The sequence below is a fragment of the Aythya ferina genome (assembly GCF_964211825.1).
Source record: "Aythya ferina genome assembly, chromosome: 3".
Lineage (NCBI taxonomy): Eukaryota > Metazoa > Chordata > Aves > Anseriformes > Anatidae > Aythya > Aythya ferina.
Genome location: NC_140298.1, coordinates 7,106,541 through 7,131,322, shown reverse-complemented (window position 1 = coordinate 7,131,322; position 24,782 = coordinate 7,106,541). Strand labels below are relative to the sequence as shown.

Sequence of the window (24,782 nt, the reverse complement as noted above, 5' to 3'; positions counted from 1 at the left end):
TGATATGCGATCTGAGGCACGGGCCTTTCTTGAATGAATAAAAGCACTGTCATATTTTACGAAATTACATCTGCTGGTTATATGCGGTGATCATCTCTCAATGAGGGAGAGGGCAGAGTTCACCTAAGTTATGGCACAGGCTGGTATTTGGAAGACACTTGATAGGATTTTACACAATCTTTTAGCTTCTCTCACATATATTTAAGGTACACGATAGAAACTGAAAGCAAGGTAATGATTATGATGTGTCTACACAGTAATTTAAAAATAGGTATTAAGGAACATGCACAGCACAAATTGCTTGCTAAAGCTTGCTAAACAGCCTCGGAGCGGTATATTCCGTGAAGGAAGATGGAGAAATGCGATAAGCGTCTGTCATGCAACGCCAAAAATGCAACTCTGTTTAATCTCCTTTTCCCTGAGCAGAGCTCAAAAGGAAGCCCAGTCACCTGTGGTCTGCAGGCTTCCCCTTCAGTACTCGGCTCCAGGGGCCCCAGTGGACGCTGCAGCTGGGCACTGGCTCGAGGTGGCCCTTCTGGAGCAGGGGCTGGACCTGATGGCCCCCAGTTTTTATCTGAAATCTCACCAGCTCAATGCTGGTGGCTCCGCGGCCCCAACAATGGTGGCTGTGCACCCGCACAAGGACTTGAGCTGGTGGTGCTGCATCGCTGTGAGGTGCAGCCCAAGGAGCTGTGGGGCTGGTGGAGCTGTGGGACTTGAGAGGAGCTGGAGAGTTGTTTCCCAGTGTCCGGAGTTAGTGATGGGGCAAGAGCAGGAACCTGAACCCTCCCTTTCTCGTTCCCTTTGGCTGGTAGGAGTACCGAAAGCATGTGCATGACTTGAGTTGTAGAACATACTGAGAGCAAAGCACTTGTTTAGAGCAACTGTCTTTCAGCACGTGGAACTGCAGTGCTGGTGAATTTTAAAATCTCTTGCGAAACTGGACAAAATCATCATTTTTGTCTCTCAGTGCTGGAGTGCCCGTTGCCACCTCAGCCTGAGCTCTGTAACCATATGCATTTTTTTTTTTCTATTCCATTCCTCATTTCCTTAAAGGGCTGATTTATTGGGTACAAACTACAAAGCTAAGTATTTTTCAGGATGTAAGTCATAGTGGTTGTGAGAAGGAGTGAGACTATAATTCTCCCCCACTTTATTTTACTTCAGTATTTTCAGAGGGGAGGGGAAGGCTGTATTCTTTCCATTAGACCTCTCCTTTCTTAATCACCATTCCCTAATTAATTCCCTGGTTAAATATAAAGCTAGCATTAGCTTTGAATAATGTTTTCCTGTGTGATTAAGTAAAGAAGAATTCCTTTCTTTTGTGTGATGACTCATCGCCAGGGGATCTGGAGCAAGCCTGAGGGTGGATATTTGAGACTCCTGTTCCAGGTGCTCTTGTAGCTTGGAGCTGTGTTTGCTGTCAGTCCGGAGGTGGGAGGCAAAGGTGATATCACGTATCAGCAGCACACAAAGAAAATTGTCTCTCTGGTGAAGCCATGTCGCTAGTACAGCTGGGGTTTCTTCTGGTGGAAGGCTGAGTCTGACTCTTGGAAATGCAAATCTCTAGACAAGGCTTACAGTTTGGAGACATGTAAATCGCTGCTCTTTATAGCACAATGTACATAATGATTTTTTTGCTGCATGATACGTTTTCTTTGGTATCCAAGCTGGCCCCCAAATTTACCAAAATTTCTTTTTGCCCATCACTTTCTCATTCCTCTCCCTGCACCAATTGGGATGCCTGACCTGTACCAGTGCAGCTGTGTGTTGGGTGGCATCATATACCTTGTGGCTGAAAGAACCCAGCTGAAAAAAGAGCCTCTGAAACAAAAGGGGAGGTTGTAGTGAACCAATGTGGCCAAGAGGCAGGGGAGGGAAGGGTTTAAGCTGGCCAAGGTTACTTCACCACTGAAGCAACATGGTCTAACTCTATCCAAAGAATACAACCTTCTTCTACTGCATTAGCTCATGGCATTCATTTTCAGCTCATGGTGATAATTTTTAGCTCAAGAGGGAGTTTTAATAATGATTCTTGGTTCAAATGTTGCTGATAGCTTGAGATGAGAAAAAGAATATGGCTTTATTAACTTAGCAGCAAGAAAAACATATGGAATATGTTTCATATAATGACATGAAAATGCTTGTGGAGTGAATGCTGTAACAGTGAAGTCTCCAATATGTAATTGCTGGGTGTTGAAAAACAGGCACTTAAAAATATGCTCAGTTTTTGATAAAAAGTTCAGAAAACAGAAATCCCACTAATGTTTGTTCTTTCACTTGTTTTACAGGCATTCCCCTGCATTTCAACGGGAATTTATGGTGAGTGAGACCTTAGGTATCACTTATTACTTACTTGTTTTTATTGCTATTGTTAGTTGTTTAACCAGGGGTATTTCATATCAGATGTCTTGTCAGTCATTTTGACCTGTGAATCTACTTGTACTGTGTTAAATAAGAGACCCAAAGCCTTTGCCTGTGACTGGGTACTAGCGTGCTAGTAAATGGATGCTATCGTGCAGCCCTTAGGAGCCTCCCAGCCGGGGCCCATGACTGTGATTACACTCCTGTAGCTCTGGTAGCTCTTAAACACACTGCTTGTGGCTTCAACACTGGAAAAACACTGTTTTGATAAAATTTTCTATCCAAAAGGTAGACAAGCAAGCAAGGCTCTACAATGTCCAAGGCTGGGGGAAAAAGTGTATTTTCCTCAAACAAACTTGCTAGAATACCATGAAGTTTAGTTCCCTGGAGTTGTGCTTCCACGTGTTTAGCTTACTAATTTAAACCCAAATTAATACTGCCTGAAGATACGAAGGAAAATGGATATGACAAAAGTTAATCAATTTCTTTGTTGTCATTTCAAGGAAAAAAAAAAAATTCAGCTACTTTTTGACTGGCACTGTGGAAGAAGTGGGCATGACATTTAAAGGAGGAAAAAGATGCACTGTTCCATATTGGGAAATATATTTGGAGAACTCTGTGAGGGGATGTGCAAATTCACCAGGGGATAATAGTATTTTGCCACAAAAAAAAAACATGTGGGCTGTGATTTTTTTTTTTCTCTCATTTAGCTTCAGCGAGTACGTAGCATTGATAATAGGTTAGGTTACTTCTACAAATCAGGGATATTAGAGGGGGGAAAAAAAGCAGCAATTAAAAAAAATATATATAGTCATTGTGTATCACCATAGTATGATAGAGCTATTATGTGAAAATAACATCTAGTAGTTTTTAGCTAAATTAATTTCAGCTTTAACTAATCAGGTATTGCGGACGTTGGAAAATTATTAAAAACAAAGTGACAGGAATATTTATTTCTTTTTTTCAAGAAATATTTGGAGAAGCTGTTATTTAAAATTGTTTGTTTGGCTGTAAATGTCAATTAGGCCTCAGAGGGCATAATATAAATTAGTTTGGTGTATTTTTTGTCACTTGAACTACACCTTTGTTAGTGCAGAAGAATGTGCAGATGTGATTCCTGCAAACACCAGAAGTTACTGAAAATGAATCTGGCTTCAGCTACAACTCTGTCTTAGTCTGCAGTTCAGGTCCACCTCTTGAACTTTCAGGAAAGGTTCTGTATTTTAGTTCTTGACTTTGTGACCTAAGCCTTGATCTCTAAATCTCTAAGCAGACATGTTTTTATTATTTCACAAAAATTGGCAAGGTATGGTGTCAATATATGGAAATTACTAGTGGTTGGAACTTGCGTATAATAGCAATTTAATTGTATAATTGGCCTAGTTAATAGAAAAGGTCCCAGCAGGTGAGGAATATAGTTACCTGAAGTTGATAAAGGATGCTGGATCTCCAGTAGGAATCTAGATTTTACTTTCCTGGGCTAATGGATGCTTTTCTTAATTAGCATTGGCTTTTATCTGGTACGCTGTGGCATCACTGAAACATCACTTAGCGTGGCAGATGCTGTTTGAATAATTGGTTGCTGTTTTCACCTTTGTTAGGAGAATTGAGGCATATTTCTTGTAAAATATTCTGTTTCTCTGATGATGTTTGTTGTATAGCTTTTTTTTTTTTTTTTTTTTTTTTTTTTAACCTCTAATTTGCTTTTACTTCTTTATTTTTCAATAAATAACTTCTATTCCTCATTGAAAAAATACTTATTTGGGTGGGGGGAGAAGGTAGAATCTTCTTTCCAAACTCCCAAATGTACTGGGTGCTGGCGTAGCAATTAAATGGGCAACCCTGTATCAGGCTGTGCTACATGTTGTGCTCGAGGTGTAAGGTACACCCCAAACACACAAAGGTATGCTTTCATCTTTCTGTTTTTTGTTTTTTCTCCCTTCTATCCATACACATTCCTTTAGATAATGTCAGTGTCTAGACAAGCAAGTGTATCAGTTTCATTCCTGGTGGTCTAGCTGATTAGTAATGCTTCATGTATTGTACAATTAATGCTGGAGTATCCCAGTAAAGTGCTGGTGAAGGAACATACAGCCCTGATTTCCCACCTCAGATCCAGATGAGCAAATGTTGTCCATGCAGAAACTTTGGGCTGATAACTGAGTTTCACCTCCCAGTGGAAGGGGGCAAATTTGCAAGAGATTGGCTGAGTGGATACAGTTGAAGAATCTGGATTGCATTTTACTCCAAATTCTTGTAAATGCCTACGTTGCTTGTCTTCTCTATTATCATTAGATGAAAGTAGTCACACTTCTCTGGAGAGCAGTCCTTTCCTGTTTGCATCACTGCTGATCACTCCCTTTTTCCCATAAAAAGGAAGCTGGGAAAAAGAAAGCAAGCCTCCTTCAGAGGTTTCGGCCAAGGGCAGATTGCTTTTCATGAGAGGGTGTTGGATGGAGGAAAGGTCTGCCTTTCCTCCCCAAACACTTCCACGAGCCCCACCTCCACCCGCAGCACTGGGGAGGTTCCAGCCTGGATGGGTTAGAGCCCCAGGAAGGCCATTTGCCACTAGGGCGCCGTGCCAGGAGTCAAAACTTTGCTTTTAATGCGCTCCTATTTAAAGAGCGCTGGCGAAAGTTTCACTCATGAGGGATGTATGCTTTAAAAGTCTGATACTTCAAACAAGGGATTAAATCTTTAAAAAATGAGGTAGAAGCAACCGGTACTGAATGTTTGTAGAGTCTGCAGAAAAAGTATGGGTCTACCCACAGACGCTTTGGAGAAAAAAACAGCGCTATCTTTTCCTGAGAGATCTCTGTCAGCTCTAATATGCCTCTAAACTGATAATCAGTCTAAGAAAGCAAAGGTTATGAAGCCTCATGTCCCCATGGATCCCTGGGTTACTCCTTTCTGTTGCAATAAATGCTTTCCTTTATAACAAGAGCATGAAGTTTCATAAATAAAACTGCTCCAGGAGTACAGAGGACTTGTACTCGCTCCCATGTCATTAGGGATTGCCCTGTACTGGGGCAGCAAGTGGCAGAGCTACAGTTCAATAATTCTCAGCCTTGAGCCAGGAGCACAAGGTTAGCATTGTCGCAGCTTTATTAAGGCCAATTTTGTTTTTAGGGATATTCTTTTGTTTTGTCTCTTCTCTTTTTCAAAGAAATTTTGCTATTAAAAAAATAATAAAGGTGATAAAAATAAATTCGCAGACAAACTTGTAGTCCAGAGGGTAACAAGAGTTATTTTAGGCTGTATTGTGTCTGATTTTTACTTTATACGCAGTGATGACTATTTATGCATCCACTTTCACCATCATTAACACCTTCTTATATCTGAGGTACTGACAGAAGATTAAAAAAAAAAAAAAAAGTGACTTCCTTGGGTAGTTTTTATGGAAGAGCACATCATTATCATGTCTTTAAGAAGCTATCCACAAGTTATGGTGTTTGCAGCCTGTGAAGTGAACAGGGATGTCTGATATGGTGCTACAAATCTTATGAGCTGCAAAATTAAAACAAGGCTTTGCAGATGGATATGAGAAGACGGGAATTTTTATGCTTTGTCACATGCTCTGTTGAGAGATCATTATGGGCTGGACTACATATGGAAGGATTTGGGGATGTTATGGTCTATGCACACCTTATTTGTTACCTCTTTCTTTTATTTTACAGTAATACAGGCTTTGGCTTCTGTTCCCAGATACTTATTTTGGCAATGTAAGCTGCTCTCTGGCAAAATAAGCAAGAATTTAAATGCTATTTTAAGCTTAGAGAAGGAAAAAAGGAGTGAGGGGAAGAAAGACAATAAGAAGAGTAATCTTCAGCTGGTATTTCTTTTTGTCTCTACACCAGTGTAACTGTATATTTTACCATAGCTTGACTTTCATCAAAGTATCATCTAGCCTTTCTGAGAAAAAAGATAATGACAGTTCTTAGATTTTGTTGTGAATGCTGATTTATTTATTTTTTTTTAATGTAGAGAGGGAAAGGGAAAAAAATCTGAAAGCCATCAAAGTGTAGAATGGGTCTGCAGTGATGTAGGCAGTGGGAATGCTCCGGTTCACCACATTTTAAACACCCTTATTACATTGGAGTAAGACTTATTTCTTTTAGAATCAGGCCACTTAAGCTTACTTGTAGCTTTTGGCCTGGTCATGGCAAAACATTGCAAGGTTAAATTTATTATGTGTTGCTGCAGGAGAGTCTGAAAAGCAGGCGTGGAAAGCAAGGAGGGAAAAAGAAGCAGGGGTGGGGGGAGGAGTGAAATAAAGTGTGCAGTGTATAATACAGTCTCAAGGCAGGATGCAGGGAGGTATCACATATCCTCCACTCTGCCTTGTCTCCATCTGCGGAGAGAGGTCCCTCGGTGCAGTGCCAGCTTGTCACGCAGCTGTCCTGACCTCCAGCACGGCGTCCTCTGTACCCGAAGAACAATTCATCCCAGCAATCTACACAGGGCTGGGAGCGTGTCCATCAGCTCTTCTCGCTGTGAGGTGATCCGAGATAGAGTGTAACAAGGGATTAAGCGACAGGTGCGCCACCGAAGGATTATAAAAGCCCTCTGAAAATCTGAGTCAGAAGACTAAACCAAATGTTTTCAAAGGCAGAACAAATTTCTGACACAGGGCTAAAGGTTGAGGCAATCTATTTCTATCTTTCCCATCTGTTTCTCCTCATTTTCTGTTGGCATTTTGTTCCTAAGAGATGTATTTCTTTAATGAGCAATTCTAATAAGGGTTGCACTGTTTTCTTTCCAAAGAAGGAGTTAGCTTCAAAATTTTCAGAGCCGCTATGTACAAATAATGCACGTGGTATAATGGTAACCATGAAGCAGCCTGGTATTCATCGGCAGTCTGATGCTCTGAGTCCTTGTAGCCGTCCTAATGGCCTGACGTTGTATGTGATAATCAGCATTTGAATATTGTGCTGTAGTGGTAACCTAGGAAAATAGATGTTATAATATGAATTTTCTGACTGGGAATCGGAAGAATCCAGTAGGTCGCATAAGGAAACGTTCCATTAAGATGAATCTTTCCTATTACTAAAACATTTTCTTAACCTGATCAGCAGCTCCTCATCCCTCAACCCAGACTGCATCAAGTATTTGACACCACAGCGTGCTTTTAACAGTCATTTGCCGTAACTCATTGGGAAGTTAATTGCATTTTGTTATTTACTCCGTAATTTGTGTAATGTAATATTTTAGTGAAAATGAAGATGTATGATAACTCATTTTTTGTTGCTTCTTTTGGGACTGATTGCCAGTTAAATGAGACTATTATTAAAATTAATAATAGGAGCAGCTATGAAATGACTATTATAATATTCAAGTAATCCTAGAAATCTAATTACTACTTGTATAAAAATTTGTTGCATGCATTATTTAACAGTGTTCTTATTTCAGACAGTGTAGTGTCCGTGATACTAATCGGTCTTTTCCCATATTTTAAATACTAAAAAATGATTACTGGAAAGTGTAAATCAATGAGCTCTCAGCAGTCTAAAGTTAACATTCACATGACATACTTAGAAAGGAGAAGCTCAAACTTGATTCCAAAAAGAAAGCTTAATAAGCTCTCTTTTTCTGTGGAAATTGGCATTTTGTGGATATTGTAGTAAGGCTATCATGAAATTTATCTATTCTGAAGTTCTTGCTGTCTGTCCGACTTAAAACATTTCACCTGAACCTTAGAGGACAAATCCTAACCTTCATTAAAATACTGTTTAGGTACCATCCTTAATAAAAAATAAATAAATTCAAAAGCTTAGACTGAACACTTAATATTCTTTCCTCAGTTGCCTTCTGGTATCGTTAGTTGTTTTTTTCCCCTTTTCTTTTTAGGAAGAGATAGGTAAAGTTCCAATGTAGTTGCTTCTCTTTTGAAAATGGTAGAAGCATAAAGAACTTAAGGCTTTGTAAAGTCTGGGAGGTCTGACTTCTTTGTTATATTTACTGCTCTGATTTTATATTTGTATATGTTAATTGCCTGCTTCAATCTTGCAGCTTCACAGAAACAGTTGTTTTTGTGCTCTCTTGCTCTTGCTTCATAGTGGCTTCTATCTTGAAGTTCCTAGCATGGCTGTAACTCATAGGTAGTGTCTTTTGCAATGACCTGCACAGGTATTGCAGACTGGTGAGGAAAAGCCAGTGACATCTCCAAAGGCATCAAAACCAGATTGCACTTTGGGGGCTTTTCCTCATGTTTCTGTCACGTTTTTATTTTTTGCCAGGCAAGCTATTCTGCAACATACAAAAAAAAAAAAAAAAAAAAAAAGCTGGAAAAGATTTGTAATGTGCAGAAAACATACTGCTGATAACAGAACCAGGGCTTCAGGTGTTATATTTGTTCTGGTATTTGTAGTTTTGCATCCAAAGAATTAAGACTGTCTCAGTTACCATGACAAAAATTGAACTCCTGTGTCACTGTACACCAATAACATCATTTAATCTCCTCTTGTAAATTTTGCTGGCCAGTGTCAACAAGGTCATCCATCGTATGTGTGTTCTATGGCTTTACAATCAGGAAAAGCTGAGGCTTCTTTGAAGCCAATTTATTAAGATATGAATTTAAGGGAAAAAAAAAAAAAAAAAAAAAAGAAAGATATGGACCTTGTCCCAAAGACTTTAAAATAACATGATCTATGCAGTATAAAACAGCTCTTGGTAAAAGGCCCAGTTATCAGTATTGTTTTTTTTCCTTGATGTAATCTTGCCCCTTCTTCCCAGAAGAAATCTTGGAGTCCAATCCATTCATGAATTCCATTGTCTGTACAGGCTTTAACGAGTGTGGAACATACCACAGAATCAGAGAAGCAGCAAATAGCTGAAGGATGTCCACGTTTAAAATTAGCAAGTTTCACTTTATTTATCTTTAAGTGCATAAAAGGAAATGAAGTGGCCTGATGTGACTTAAAATTGATTGCCTCAAAGAGTTTTGAGACTCCTAGCAACTAGTATAATTGTTTGGATGCCTATTTAGACAATTAAATCAATCAGCAAAGTGTGTATGTTGCTATTTGCGGCTATTTCTACATATATTTTTCATCTTGAGAAGCAAAGACAGTGCTGTGCACCCTTGGGATTCCCTAAGGTTCTGAGTAACCTCATCTAAGTTTGATATTTCTCCTGCTTGGACAGAAGGTTGGACCAGGTGACCTCCAGAGGTGCTCTGGTGATTCCAACCTCTGTTTTTCTGTGATTGAGTTGCTTATGTTTTCTTCATTGGCAAGTGAGCTTCGCATCAAGGAATCACACTGTTACTGCAGATTCCTTGGTGAGATCTCATCAGGTGCTATAGCAAAGCTTTTTTATTTTTATATAATCATTCATTAAGTGTTGTGTGACAAATTAGTAATTCTTGGAACATCTTTGTCATGCCTTCCACGATTTTAAAGTGTATGTTGTATGTGAAGTATGTTACCTTTTGAGTTTTAAACATATTGTGAAAATAAAGACAGCTATTTTAGTGGTTTCAGTCAAATTTCATGATGTAACTGAGCTTCCTTGAAAGGAGGAACTACATATGAAAGTAATCTAGTTAAAGAAAAGTAGGTATCATCTTGACAGCTGTAAAACTACTCCTTGGTTTGAAAACTTGCACTGGAGCTGAGGTGTGCCATAGGAGCAGTGATTTCATTTACCCATGCACTTCAGCATGACTAGTCTTGTATGTAATCTTAGTTATACATCACAAATACTATAGACTTCAGCAGCTAGGAAAACTTAATAAATAAATAAATAAATAAAAATTGCCTAGGGTAAGATTTTTAATCCATCAACCACAACCACTTCAATACTGAATAACTGTTTTAACTCGCATTTAGAAATGAAGTGTTAAGCATATTCAGTTAACATTGGATACGACTCATGACTTAAAATGTATTCCAGGAGAACAGAGCAGTCACACTAGCCTGTGCTTGTGTGTCCTTACGTAGTTTTTAACAGCCCTAAGACATAAGCGCTAACTAGGAATAATATTCATGGTGTGATGTGTATCAATTAGTTTTACCACAAAGGTATTAACTGCATCTTTTTGAACTTTTGTAACTGTGTTATGTATTTAATACATGAGGAAAACAGCTTGCTCGCTCTTATTCTTTCCTTATTTCTGGTGCACAGTGATGCTCTGGTCAGTGATGCCATGGCCTAGCCACAAAATGTTGTGGAGATGCCCATTATTTGCCTCATTTTCTGTTCTTCATAGCAGGCGGCTTCTCTTTCTGTGTATTTATGTAATATATGGTGCAATGGTCCTCATCTGTGTTGATGACCCTAAATACTCCTCCAGTACAAATACAGAAAGGCACCATATGCTCAAATTTACTACGAACTGCCAAGATGTTCTCCCAGATGTTTGATGTCTGGAAGTTACTTAAAGAAGTGTGCAAGAGGTATATGCAGTAATATTGGGGCTTTTAGGTAGCCCGAAAGATTAAAAAAATAAAAAACAAAAAATGTTGCAAGTACAAGGACAGATACTTTCTCATTCCCTTCAAGCAAAATAAAAGATGATCAAAACAGACTTGCTATTTTGCATCTCATCATGGTACCTGAAAGACAATTAATTCAAAGGTGTCTCTGCCACTGTCTTGTCCTTTTTTTCTGCATCTTTGTGAGATAGGAATGCTGACATATATCATTGGAAAGGGCAACAGCTGCTGAGGCAGAAGACAACTAGAAAAGTCAGATGAACATTGCTGTCTGTGGTGGTGGTGTTATTGAAAGAGTGCCATGGGCCTGGGAGGGAGTTCTGGCTCTTAGTCTTCAAAACCTGTTTGAGGCCAGTGTGCCATTGACTTTTGGAAACTTGTTCACTCGTTTCTTCTGCCTGAAGAAGTGATACCCAGTATAAAATACAGCTAATTACAGCAATGGAAGGAAACACGTACTACAGTGACCTGATTTTTCTTGAGTGTTTTCGTAAAACTGATTTTTTAAGGTGGTAGAAGTTTAGATTTGTACACCTGCTTTAAACGTATGCAACTTCAGTAATCTGCTGGAGGTTGTATCAGTGCATAAAATAAATTGCATGCATGCGTTGTCAGGATTGAGGTATTATTTCTCAAATTCTGTATTAATTGTTATTAATAAAAAAAATCTCATTCTGGAATTGTTTTCTGTTTCATGAATAATAGGATTCTGATAGATTAAATTTAAGCTAGTTGTCTGTGTTAATGAAATATTAAACAGCTTCTGAAAACATATGTGGCTTACTGCAGAGGAAACACAGTAAGAGTCAAAAATTACCTTTTTGTGAATACCATTCAGGAGAAAGTTTGAATGCTCTTAAGAGCATCTGTGCAGAGTAGGATCGTTGCTGCTTTTGTTTACTGAGCAGTAATGGTATACATATTAAATTCCCCTTCAGGCTTACTCAGGGTGAGATGTTCAGAAACAAATGTGTACCTTGTTGAAGTGTTAAGTCAGAAGTTCACTACTTCTTAACAAGGTAACTACAGAAAGAAATGTGGATAGCCTTTTAGTGTACCTGCCAGGCAGGCAGGATAATAGTCAACCATCTACTCAAAGGACTGGTTAGAGGAGGATGGGAAAAGTCACCTTCTGATGCTTTAAAATACACTTTGGGTCAGGTTTCTGCTCGATCGAGCTGAATTCAGTTTATTTCTGAGCTGTCACTACTGCAGAATAGCGCCGGTTCGAGAGGTATTCTGTGAAAAGACTAACTGTAATTGGCAATCCATTTCTTCATTTCCATGCTATAGCCAGCTTGACAAATTAATCACAATCAAATACAGGCTGCGGGAAGGGGGCGACCTATGTAGCACAGAAGAAAAATGAGGCCTCATGCTGGCATGACAGACTAATCTTTCAATTCACCCCGTTAGGCTGAACGTGGGGACTCACTGGTGTGCCTGTCACCAGCACCACCCATAAACAAACTGCTTGGGCTCAGTGCTAGGGTTTGGCGGGCGTGATAAAAGTTATTGAGTGCTGCCCCGCACCTTGTCCATCACTGCTGCGGGACGAGGATCGCCTGGATTAGTCCTGATGAGGAAGAGTCACTGTGCAGTGTCTTACGAGATTTGTGGAGAGAGCATGACCTGAATTACATTGCGTGGAATGATGTTGTCTGATCCCATAAGAACCAAAATGGCTCCTTGTTTGGGGTGGACGTGTTATGGCTACCATGCAAGTAGCCTGTCACAGCAATGATTATTGCGAACGGGTCTGAGTGAAGCTAACTCATCTGTGAAGCTGTCCCAGAGAATAGGACCTCTGTGGCTCCAAGTGAAAAGGGAAAAGATGGCAACTGAAATGAACTGAAGTTATTGCCAGCTATCAAAAAAAAAATGAGAACTCTTGTTAGATGTTTTAGTTAGTTTGCTTTCAATATCTTTATTGGAGTGACGTGTTGGGTTATATTTAGAGTGTAAGACTCCAATTTAACAGACCTACTCTTAATAACGTTCCTTATATTGTCTACTATTATGATTTTAGGTTTTCATCTGGTAACTAAAATAGAAACAGAGCTGAATAATTCTTACTAGAGTTGGTCAGCATACCTTGGTTGCAGAGCTATAATGGTTTCCATTGGCTGTGAAATAGTCCATTGCATTTAGAGGAAGAGATCTAGCTTTTTTTTTTTTCCTTTTTTTTTGTTGTTGTTGTTGGTGGTGGTGGTGTTTTTTTTGTTGTTGTTTTGTTTGTTTGTTTTGTTTTAATTGACTGTATTCACTTTGGCTATAATTTCATTGATTTTAGCAGGTGAAATATCTGGTCATTTGTATCATACCTTCCCAATAATGTTTTGTTTGTTTGGTTCATTGTTTGGTTGTGTTTTTTTTTTTGTTGTTGTTGTTTTTTGTTTGTTTGTTTGTTTTTGGCAGATAAGACTTTGCTATCTTTTTCTTGAAGGGGTTTCTAACCACTTAGAAAGGACACTATTTTAAAATCTGTTCCGTAAAGAATTTGTTTGTGTGCCTCTTTTTATTCTTTTCAATATTTTACTTATATACAAGAGTGGAATGCATTCTTTCCTAAATATTAGTAGATGATAAACTGTATTTATCATTTTCCAATTTAGTTTTGGACAGTGCGGCATACTTTTTTGTTTTTCTTTTGTTTCTTCTCTCTGTAATGTTAGAAAGAACCCTGTAACAGAAATAATGCATAACACTATTTATAAGGTAATAATTTACTGTATGTTATGTCGTGGCACTGGAAGGCTTTCTGTTCCTTTCTATTTTCATTTCTCTCAGGAATAAGAACATTGAGCCCTCACTTTCAAAGAGTTTGTAACACTGCATATGGAAAACATCATCTTTCATCACATATTGTGACTGTTGTTTTGTCAAAAGCCAAATTCTCAATTCAACTAAGCAAACCAGCAGCACTTAGAGGTCTCAGCTGGTCATTTGCTGAGGGAAGGTGCTGCTCAATGTAAATAATGTTCTGGTGATCCTGCATGGGAAGGGCCGGGTTCAGAGGTCCCTGAGCTAAACGCAGACCAGTATGGATGTCGGTACATTGGTCTATCTGGAAGCTGGGTTTGAATGTTTTCCGTGTCAATTTTCCCATTTCTCCGTTTTATGGCCAAAAGACTATTTCTAAAAGTGGAGAAGATTGACTGCATGTACTGTTGGACGTGCACATGAGAAAAATACAGGACAGGCAGATTTAGAACCTGATCGTAAAAACAAACAAAGAAAAACAACCACCACAACACACAAGAAAACAAACCGAAAAAAGCCCCCCCTCTCCACACTAACAAAACAAAACAAAAAGCAGTTTCAGCTTTAGGTTAAGGGTAAATCAACTGTTCCAGAAGAGAAAAGAGAGCGCAGTGTATAGTTTTAGCTTTATGTACCAGGTCATTATCCGATGTTGGAAAAAAACTGAGTATCAGTCTTATTCAGAATGCTTATCAGTGTAAATTGCCCCATGTAGGCTGTGAGCTGTAGACAGTGCAATCATAATAGCTTTTGAACTGATGCAGTTTTGTGTCTTCAGAACATTAATCATTTTCTTATGCCTTTAATTACCATAAGGTAGTTATACTTGTGTCCATAATAGGCTCTGAACATTATGCTGCTGATAGATTTTTAACCGTTCTTTTTGTTGTAGCTAGTAAACATAATACAGCAGAGCATTATGATTCCAGAACATTTTTTTTTTTTTTTTTTTTTTAAGCCAAGTGCTGTTAGGAACATTACTATGTAAGGCCAACAATGTTTTGAGCTCTATTTGCTAGTTGATTGTAGTCTTCTGTTTTTCTGTCTTTAGGAATGAGAGAAAAGAACAATTGAGTTGCTAGACAGGCATTGCTTAATAAAGCTAAGATGATTTTTGTCTGATTTAATAGGAAGGAACAATTACTGTGTTTTCCACAGCACCAAATACAATGTGGAAAAAAGACGGTAATGCTAGTTAGGGTGCTTACCAATTGCTGGTCTGTATTCTCAGAATCTCCTCTATTTTATTTTGCTGTGGACTTCCTAAGTTATAATTTACTAGTTCTCAGTAATATTAATAATTTACTGATGTATAGTGGGCTCTTCACATAGGAAGGTGTTAGATTCCCTTCTAATTGAAGCTGTCAGCCATGATGTAGATAATGAGGGTGCATATTGGCAATACTTCTGTGTCATTCCTAATGAGGACTTCAGGTTGTGGAACCTTATACCAGTCTCCCTATTGTGTGGCCTGATTAATGACTTGTCACCATTTTATTGAATATAGGTAATCAGAAGCAGCAATTGAATTTATCATATTTGGCAACCAAGAAATGGAGAATGCACAATAACCGACAGATTGAATGTTCAAGAATCTCTAGCTGTTTAATTTATGTACATACACAAGGTTTTATTAACTCCCCATGTATGTTTTCAATTCATGTTTTCCAAAACTACGCTAGAGTTCAAGATGGGAAAATACTTTACTGTTCTATCTATTGAGTTTCTTTAATATTGCCAACCTATTCAGAATCGCCTCATTAAGAGCAGTCAGGGATGTCCTAGTTGTGGAATTTCAAGCATTTGATGTTAAAGAATTTACTTTCTAAGCCTTTTAAAAGCTTGTTTTGTTTTTGATATATTTTTTTCCTACTGGTTGACCTTCTGAGTTTCCCATGTTGATTACATGGCATTTATGCTGACCTTAACCTAGCTGAACACTTCCTGAAAAGGAGCAGATAGAAATGTTTCTATATCAGTGCTTATTCCAATAAAACATAGACCTGTAGTTGATAAGCATGCTTAAATTACATATGATTTCAAGAAATTATGAATTTAAAAAATACTTTGGATTATGAATTATGTTTACTTAATAGACAAATTAAAAATTTTAATTAAAAAATAGACAAAAAAAATTTTGACAAATTATTGAAACTTCTTGGTATTGTGGTTAGGAAGAGGTCACCTTGATATGTGCACTTCGAGTATATTTTAGCCTTGGCTCCATGCCTTGTCAGAAGGTGTCTTAAATTTTGTTACCTCTACAATTTTTTTTAATCTACTTATTTTTTATTATTTTTTCTTATGACTATTACTGTCAACATATTTCATTCGTTTTCTACTTATTAAGCAAAACGGCTCTGCCTGAATTTCATGTGCAGTCTTAATTTTGTAACTTTTAATGTATGATCCCTGCTATTTAGATTACTTGGTATTTATTGCTTGTTTTTGTCACCGCCCACTGAATATATTAATGTCTGTGAATCTCTAAATGGTGATGCTCCTCTCTTCCCCCACAATGTCAGATCTGATAAAACTGTCTTCCTTTTCCTTCACAACAAACCTAAATATCTGCGTAATAAACACTAGGAGGTAATCATGTGCTTCATCCAATTCTGAATTATTTGTCTGTAATTTTCAGTGGTTAAGATAGTATCATATTTGGCTACTGCCCCTCGTGAGTGGTGTGCGTTCCATGAAGCCTTCTGAGGGTTTTAAGGTGATGAGTTGAATCTCTCTGTCTTGCTGCTTCCTTCAGCCTGTCCAGTGCAAGGAGTCATGGAGAATATTTACACAAACGTCTCAGCCAGCAGATCTGAGCATGGGGTAACTCCTGGAGGACAGGGATGAGCTCCTTGAGTCAGCATCTTCTTGTCTTGTTATGGCTGGATATGAAGATGATGTCTTTCCACCCTGATCTTGCTTTGTTAAAATTAGTTGGTGTTTGGTGTTTTATCTTTTCTATTTTTTTTCCATTCATTCATTCACTAAATTTTCAAAAGTACCTCCACCCTTCTCAATCATCAATTATTTTCAGTGTATAACTGATGGTATTATCCTAGTCCTTCACATATACCGAACAAGGGAAAGGCATCCTCAGTATCTTTATCAACGATCTGCTGTGCGCCCTTACTCAGGGATCAGTCTCTTCTCCCATGCACCAAGTGATAAGACTAGAGGAAATGGCCTTAAGTGCTGCCAGGGGAGGTTTAGGTTGGATTTCAGGAAGATTTTCTTCACTGAAAGGGTTGGGAAGTATTTGAACAGGCTGCCTAGGGAATTTGTTTTGTCACCATCTCTGGAGGTCTTCAAGAAATGTAGAAGTGGAGCTAAGGGACATGGTTTAATGGTGGAGTTGGCAGTGCTAGGTTAAAGTTTGACTAGGTGATCTTAGAAGTCTTTTCCAACCTTAATGATTCTGTGATTCTAAGAAACATTATACTTTCAGCACAAAAAATGTCCCAGAAGCTCACATGTGCATCATTTCCTTCTTTGACTCTTAGCAGTGTTATTGCACAGTAGCTCTCTATTCAGATAGTTTTTTAACCAGTTTTGAAACTGTTTGCCTAAGCTAGTCTGATTGCTATCCTTAGCATTTTTTCCCTTCCTGCTCTTTTGATTTGTGTAGGGAATTTTTTTCCCCAATTTCTATAGAAGAGGCGGTTTCTGAATTTGAGCTTGTGTTCCCTTCTTTCAGTGCCTGCATGAACTCAGGTTACCTTGTAGCAATTGCTCATTCTGTTCATTCAAATTCTTTTACATTTTAGGGAGGTCTACTTACAATCTCCTATTTTCAAAGGAATACAAATCTTGCTTCTTTGACCTTTCTGAACTTCAGAGATCCTTCTGTCATTGCAATGACCACCACTGATTTTTCTCAGTTCATAGAATACTTTTAAGTTAAATACCAAGTGCTGGATGTAAGGTGTTTTAAGATGGCTTGATTAGCATCTATTACAGTGTTGGTATAATTTCTTTGGATTTATTCCTAACTAGTTCAGAGAGTGACTGTATCTTTGTTTGCTTTTTCAAATAATTTTAGTAGTGATATTAAGACTTGCAGTGGCATAAACATACAAACTTTGTTACTATTTTCCTATCTCCAGGTAGGTAGTGTATGCTCCCTAACTTTTATTTATATAAGCATCAGGCTGTGTAATAGTATTTTGCAAAGCACATACACAAATATGTGTAATTTAAATAAACATAGGTATTGAGCCTATTGGTCTTGACTCATTGGCACTGTATGTTTTATTGCCTTGTTGTGGAGGTCCTTTGTTTAGCAATTGATTTATAAAAATAAACACTCTTCTTATAGAATGACTATTAGTTTTGTAAATCTAACAAGAATTGCTCCCCCACCCAACATGCCTTTGAGCAAATTCTTATGTTGATCTCACAAATTTGCACCCTCGTGCCTTCATTTTCCACTCTCTGCCTTTTTTATTAGCTTCTTTCTGTTTCCTACCATGACTTCATTTTACAGTCTTCTAAATTTTGTGTTCTGGTGAAAGAAAATGGAATTGCCCAGCACCACACTGCCCTTTCTTCCAGCTGCTGAGGGGCTGGGCCCTGCCCTGTGGCCGCCAGAACCTTCTGGAACCAGTGTGGGGCAGCCCCGGCTCCCTCACAGAGGCGGCGCTGCAACCCTTTGACACCTACACAGGGGAAGGGCAAGAACATAGAGGCTGGGCAGTGTTAGCGAGTTTGATTTTCATTTAAATACACTCCTCAGCATCTCGTATGTTATCACTGTACTCTGAGGAGGAGAGCTGGTGCGATGTTTTTCCCCGTTTTAAGGTGTAGCGCTGTGAGAGGCTGTTCTCTGCCTCCAGGCTCCGGCTGTGTGGAGCACTGGTAAAACCGCAGCTACCTTTCCATGTAAATCAGCCTGAATTGCCACGACACCTAACTAGATTTTGTCACATGTGGTGATAATTCTCCCTCTTCTGTGCAGTTTTATTTTCTTTTACAGGAGGAAGGGGAAAAGCTGAGGGCTGTGCTGCGGGGTTCTCTATTCACCTCTGAGAGCTGTAGGAAGGGCAGAGACCTTTTCCTTGAGTGAAAGGACCCCCTATTTCCAGCCAACACAAGGGGCACATGTGGTCCTGTGGAAGTCACTGACTGTTGATGGTGTAAATGACTGTGAAATAAAAAAAAAATAAAAATTAAACTTGTTAGGGCCAGTTTTATTCCACCGTGGAGAGCCCCCTGTCACAGGATAGGTCCTCCACAGCCATGTGGGGACAACTGTGCCATGGTGGGTGGTGACCACAGCTGGGAGATTTTCAGGTGGATAATTTAGTGAAATAATTCAAGTCCAACTGTAAATGTTATGGTAGCATTTCTCACAATCTAGAGATCACAGAATCACAGAATCACAGAATTTCTAGGTTGGAAGAGACCTCAAGGTCATCGAGTCCAACCTCCAACCTAACACTAACAGCCCTCCACTAAACCATATCCCTAAGCTCTACATCTAAGCGTCTTTTGAAGACTTCCAGGGATGGTGACTCCACCACTTCCCTGGGCAGCCTGTTCCAGTGCCTCACAACCCTTTCAGTGAAGAAGTTCTTCCTAACATCTAACCTAAAACTCCCCTGGCTCAACTTAAGCCCATTCCCCCTCGTCCTGTCACCAGGCACGTGGGAGAACAGGCCAACCCCCACCTCACTACAGCCTCCCTTGAGGTACCTAAAAAGAGCGATAAGGTCACCCCTATGCATCTCTTGTGTTAATGCAAGCTATCTTTAATGTAATTCTGTATATAGAGAGGACCTTTTGATATGATTAAGAAAATAATTACAGAACTCTCATTAGTTGAAGCAACTCAGTAAGGTTGACTTATTCTTACACTGTTTCAGTCACTTAAAAAGCTCTTTTGAACTGATTCAGTGTCACCAGTGTGCCCTGATGGCCAAGAAGACCAACGGGATCCTGGGGTGCATTAAAAGGAGTGTGGCCAGCAGGTCAAGGGAGGTGATCCTCCCTCTCTACTCTGCTCTGGTCAGGCCTTACCTGGAGTACTGTGTCCAGTTCTGGGCTCCCTGGCACAAAAAAGACAGGGATCTCCTGGAAAGTGTCCAGCTGAGGGCCACAAAGATGATACAGGGCTTGGAGCATCTCCTCTGTGAGGAGAAGGCTGAGAGACCTGGGTCTGTCCAGCCTTGAGAAAAGAAGACTGAGAGGAGATCTTACTAACGTTTATAAATAGCTGAGGTGTGGGAGACAGAGGGATTTGGACAACCTCTTTTCAGTGGTTTGTGGGGACAGGGCAAGGGGTAATGGCCACAAGGTAGAGCACAGGAAGTTCCGCATCAACATGCAAAAAAACTTCTTCACGGTGAGGGTGATGGAGCACTGGGATAGGCTGCCCAGGGAGGTTGTGGAGTCTTCTTCTCTGGAGATATTCAAGACCTGTCTGGACACCTATGTGTGCAACTTGCTCTAGGACACGTGCTTTGGCAGATGAGTTGGACGCAATGATCTCTTGAGGTCCCTTCCAACCTCTACAGTTCTGTGATTCTGTGATCAGTCTGGGATTTTGTGTTTCTGAGAGGGTTAGTTGTGTTTGTGATGTAAAGCGTGGTTATCTGTCTTGAAAGTACAGTTTTCCCGAGGCGCAGTATGGGTGATCTCACACTTAGCATATACACAAGCTAAATTTAATAAAGTACTGGAATAAACCACCACTTCTCCTGCCACGTGGCCACATTTACAAGGAAATTGAGGTGGGAGGTCAATTTTCACATAAGGACTTAGGTTGGAGATGCCTGTTTCTTAAGTGGAGGTCTTCTAATCTCACTTGTCTGACAGGTGGTAAGAAATTTACATTTAAATTGTTCAGATCAGCTTCGTATTTGTACCGGGTTGTTGGACAAAAGAAATCTTTTAGTCTTCCATAGTCTTCCACTGCTTGATCTAACCAACCATAGCATAGGCTCCTTCTTTTCAAATATGGGCATTGTTTCTGACTGAAGTAATTGTCATTTGCATTGGCCTTTCTCTTTCTCCTATATCGGTGTGAATGTTGTTCAAAATGACATTGATAATGTTTTATTTTTCTTGGAGAATGGCCTCTTGCACAATAACATCTTTTTACTGTAAAGCCAAATATGTCAATGTCTGTCTAACCACAAGCACTGATGGTTGTTAAACCTTTGTAAACACTGGGAATTTCCATTACTTGCTCAAGTAAAACAGATTTGCTTGTATAATGTTTTTTTCAAAAAAGTATCACACCAGTAACTTGTAAGAATGCATGCTGAAAATGCTATTTAAAACAACTGTTAAGATGTAAAGTTCATATCAAGACTAAATTGGATATGAATTCATAGGATTGGAAATGCCATTGACTAGTTATTTAATTTCTTTTTTAATTGAAGTATGCAAGACTCAGAAAATGCATAATTGTGAGTGAAATGCAAATTAGAGATATTAACAGAAAACATAGTTTAAAAAAAACAAACAAACAAGCAAAAAATGCAAACAAGCAAAAAACAAACAAACAAAAATGTTGATCATGAACACATGATCAACAATTTGTACTATGATCTTTTGAAATCATGAAGAAATTGATGAGCTCCAGGACATTCTGTTTATCAACTTGTGTATTTTGGATTTAAAGGATTTGTCGTGCATTGGAACAGGCTCCCCAGGGACGTAGTCACGGCACCAAGCCTGTCAGAGTTTAAGAAGTGTTTGGACTGTGCACTTAGACATATGGTCTGAATTTCTGGGTAGACCTGTGTGGTGCCAGGAGTTGGACTCAATGATCCTTATGGGTCCCTTCCAACTCAGGATATTCTCTGATTCTATGGTTCTAAAAGGCAACTGATGCCAGGGGCTGACTGGCAGTTAAGAGAAGCCTTGCAATAGGGGTTGCCAACAGAGGCGTACATAAAATTGAATTATCATGTGGGAGAATGAGACCTTAAAAACAGAAGGCCAAAGAAGAGTCCATGTTTTGCAAGAGGTTGGTATTTGTGTATTTTACCCTGTAGTTGTTGGTTCCATGCTCTTTAGCATATGAGGACTTGTTAAGAGCATTGGAAGGATGAGATGCATGGTTGTACCTGGTCAGGTGTTCTGGATTCAAGTTTTCTGTTCTGTTCTGAACTTCAAGTTTTCCTTATCTGTGGTTGAAGTCAGCTTTCCCATTAATCCCCCAAACTCTTTCCAATTACATTTCTCTTTTTGTGTGACTTCCTGTGATCTGAGAGAACAGAACAAGGACAACGCGTTTTCAGTGCAGCATTTGGCGGGAGTGTGAAGTAGCTGCTGGCAGCTCCCATGCACTTTCTGTTCACTTCACAAAGGTACGGCAGTACAGCCTGAAATGAAGTTAAGTATCTAGACTGTGTTGTCAGGTAGGATGATACATATATTAGCACAGAATCAAGTGAGGTGTGCCGTAACCCTTGCCGTACATAGTTTTTTTCATATGGAGTTCATCTCTTGCCTGACTGAAATGTATTTTCTACAGAAGTGATACAGCATCTGTGCAAGGAGGAAAAAATGCTGCCTGTTAAAAAAAAAAAAAAAAAAAAAAAAAAAAAAGAATAATGCAAAAAATGTTAATATAATGATGTCCCAGGCTGGACATCTTGCATGAGCACTTGTTTCAGCAGCATTCATGTAGTTGATGTTGAAGGAATTATGAGGTACTTCAGTGTTCATTGAAAAATAGTAGCCATTAAGCATCAAATAAAAAATGCAACCCTGTCTCTGTTCCTTGAAAATGTACTGACAACTTTGAAATCCAGATTATCTGGAAATATTTCAGTTTTGAGCTGATGTAGATTTCTTGAGTACAATAGCAGCTGGTCTGTGTGACCCTTTACCATGGTTTATCGCTACTTGAGGCAATAATGGAAAAAAATCCACGGTGTGAATAATATACCCAAACCAAGAATCAATAACGTATTTGTTAAAAAGAGTAAACTAAGTATATTAAACATGCCTCACACAGTGTATTACTTTTTCACCCAACCTGCCCTATAACTCTTTCCCGTATAAGTCTTTTGGGGGAAAAGATAAAAGAACATCTTTGTTTCATTTTTGTCCACAAGGAGCTGAATATATATGTAGTTTCAGCTGATTTTCTTTATGTGCTCTTAGGAAATCTTTGATTTCCCTTGGAGAGGAGATAAGAACTGTGCTTCAGTAGAAATAATGTCAGATTGTTTTGTTTGTTCTTGTACGCTTATGGCCTTCACCAAGTACTCTGTTGGTTTTAGATAATCCAGCTAGGTCTTTGGGTTGCATCTGTCAGAGCAATTGAATGTGGTGGAAGTGATTTAAAGGATAGAGCTGGGCTGACAATGCTGGCTGTTTTCTTTTGAGTGTATATTTTTGTCCATTGCCTATGTATGTCCTATTCCTCTGAAGTTTCTCAGACTTTTTCTACTGTCATCTCTTTTCATTTCACTGTAGCAGCTTGTCTTCCCTTATATACATGCGTATCCCTAAATCCTTGCACTTCTAACTCGTGCCATGTTCTACTAACTGTTCTCAGTCAGGATACTCTGAGCTCTGGCAGAGCTGACAGCCCTGACATTTTCTTGCAAACCCAATCCACCTCCCCAGAACTCAGAACCCCATCCTTCAGCAAGAGCTCCTGTGCTCTCCCCCTTTTCTTGCTGCACCTCCCATCTTGCTGCACCCGAGTGCACTTACCCTCACTATGGTCAGTGCCTGTTCCCCCTGTCTGCACAAAGATCATCTCAGCAAGGAGGAGAGCGAGCCTCTCACAGCGATTTCTCCCCTGACCTAGCCTGTAGCGCAGGCAGATGCATTAGTAGACATCAGGGACCTCCAGCATGGAGAGGCACGTCGAGAATATCTCGACTTCAGGCGAGGCTTCAATTAGAGTTTGCAGTCAATTCCAGGATGCTTTCCCGTGGGGAACAGGGCTTTGTGAAGTCCAGCATTGTACTTTATTCCTATTGCTGAGCAGCAGATCTCTGGATGTTTAGGCTTCCCTCAGTGCTTAGGAGAGTTGCGTGTGAAGGAGGGCCTGGGATAGTGTCAGTAAAGGTTAAGCATCACTGCATCAGACAATGTTTTTTAGAAAAACAACCGGTTTAAAATGGAAGTGGGAGGGGGGCATTTTTTTCTCCTTTCTTTTAATCTCTTGAAAGACACTTCCAGAGGGTAGGATTGATTTCCTACACCTTAGCTCAGTAAAGAACAAGGCTTTTTTTTTTATTATTCAAATCAGTGGGTAGAAATACATGTTTAACCTTGTTGGAATTGTAATTACAATAAAGCCAATATCCCACTGATATTCAATTCAGTGTATGATGGCAGATTTCACAGTTGACTAGTGCATTATGCTTTGTATCAAATTGCTTTTGTTGTATTATGTTGCCACCCCCCAAAAAAATACGACAAATAAACAAAAAAACCAGCAACTTGATATATATGGATGAGTAGAAGATGAAATATTTTGCATTAAGAAGTTTGTGTACACTTTGAAACCTCTTTCAATTAACATTTCTCTGTACCCTTGTTTCTGGAATGGCAATTCTAGATAGGGTGCAGAGTGCATTTTGAGTAGAACGATGTACTTCATCTCATGAACAACTGTATACATATGTCTAAATGGCTGTGTAATTTACACAAACATTGAATAGACATCCTCATAGGTAGATTTTATAATGGTGTAAGTACCTCTCTAAGTATATCTTTTGCTTGCATTTGCATTATATATGCTTTCTCTTACCATATTAGGATGCTTATTGCCAGACTAGTGAGATCTCTTCACTTTCAGTGTTGTGGTATCTTTCTGCTGTTTCCCTATTATGTTCAGCTTGAAGCCTTAATGTTCCACATGAGCATTTTAAAATACTCTGACAGACAGAAAAGCTCCATCATGCAACACAGTAAACAGCACAGCTCTGAAACATTTTGCTTCTGAGAATGTCTGAGTATTGCTTGCCACATATTTTTAGATGACGTTTAGAGAATGCATTTATCCATGATGTGGTCCCCCTGCAAGCATACTCCCTATAAAAGCTGGAAAAAGAATGAAACCACAATCTCAACTTCTAATAAAAAGTACTGACTGATGCAGAAAAGTAAAATTCTTGCAAAGAAGCAGCTCTCCTGCAGAAGTCTGGTATGTTGTCTCTCACAGTAAGGTAGCTCTCATGCTCATAGGGAAGCTCCCGTCCTTTTTTTTTTTCATTCCTCACCAATGCTAACAAACATCAAACA

General features: G+C 39.2%; 1 protein-coding gene across 9 annotated transcripts in view; it reads left to right on the top strand.

Moving 5' to 3' along the window:
• MACROD2 (mono-ADP ribosylhydrolase 2) overlaps positions 1 to 24,782 on the top strand; it is an 858,318-nt gene that overhangs the window by 572,842 nt on the left and 260,694 nt on the right. For all 9 annotated transcript variants that reach the window (XM_084512463.1, XM_084512461.1, XM_084512464.1 and 6 more), the window contains one exon: positions 2,292 to 2,322. In XM_084512463.1, coding sequence (XP_084368589.1) covers positions 2,292 to 2,322 — 31 coding nt within the window. The remainder of the gene's footprint in view (positions 1 to 2,291; positions 2,323 to 24,782) is intronic.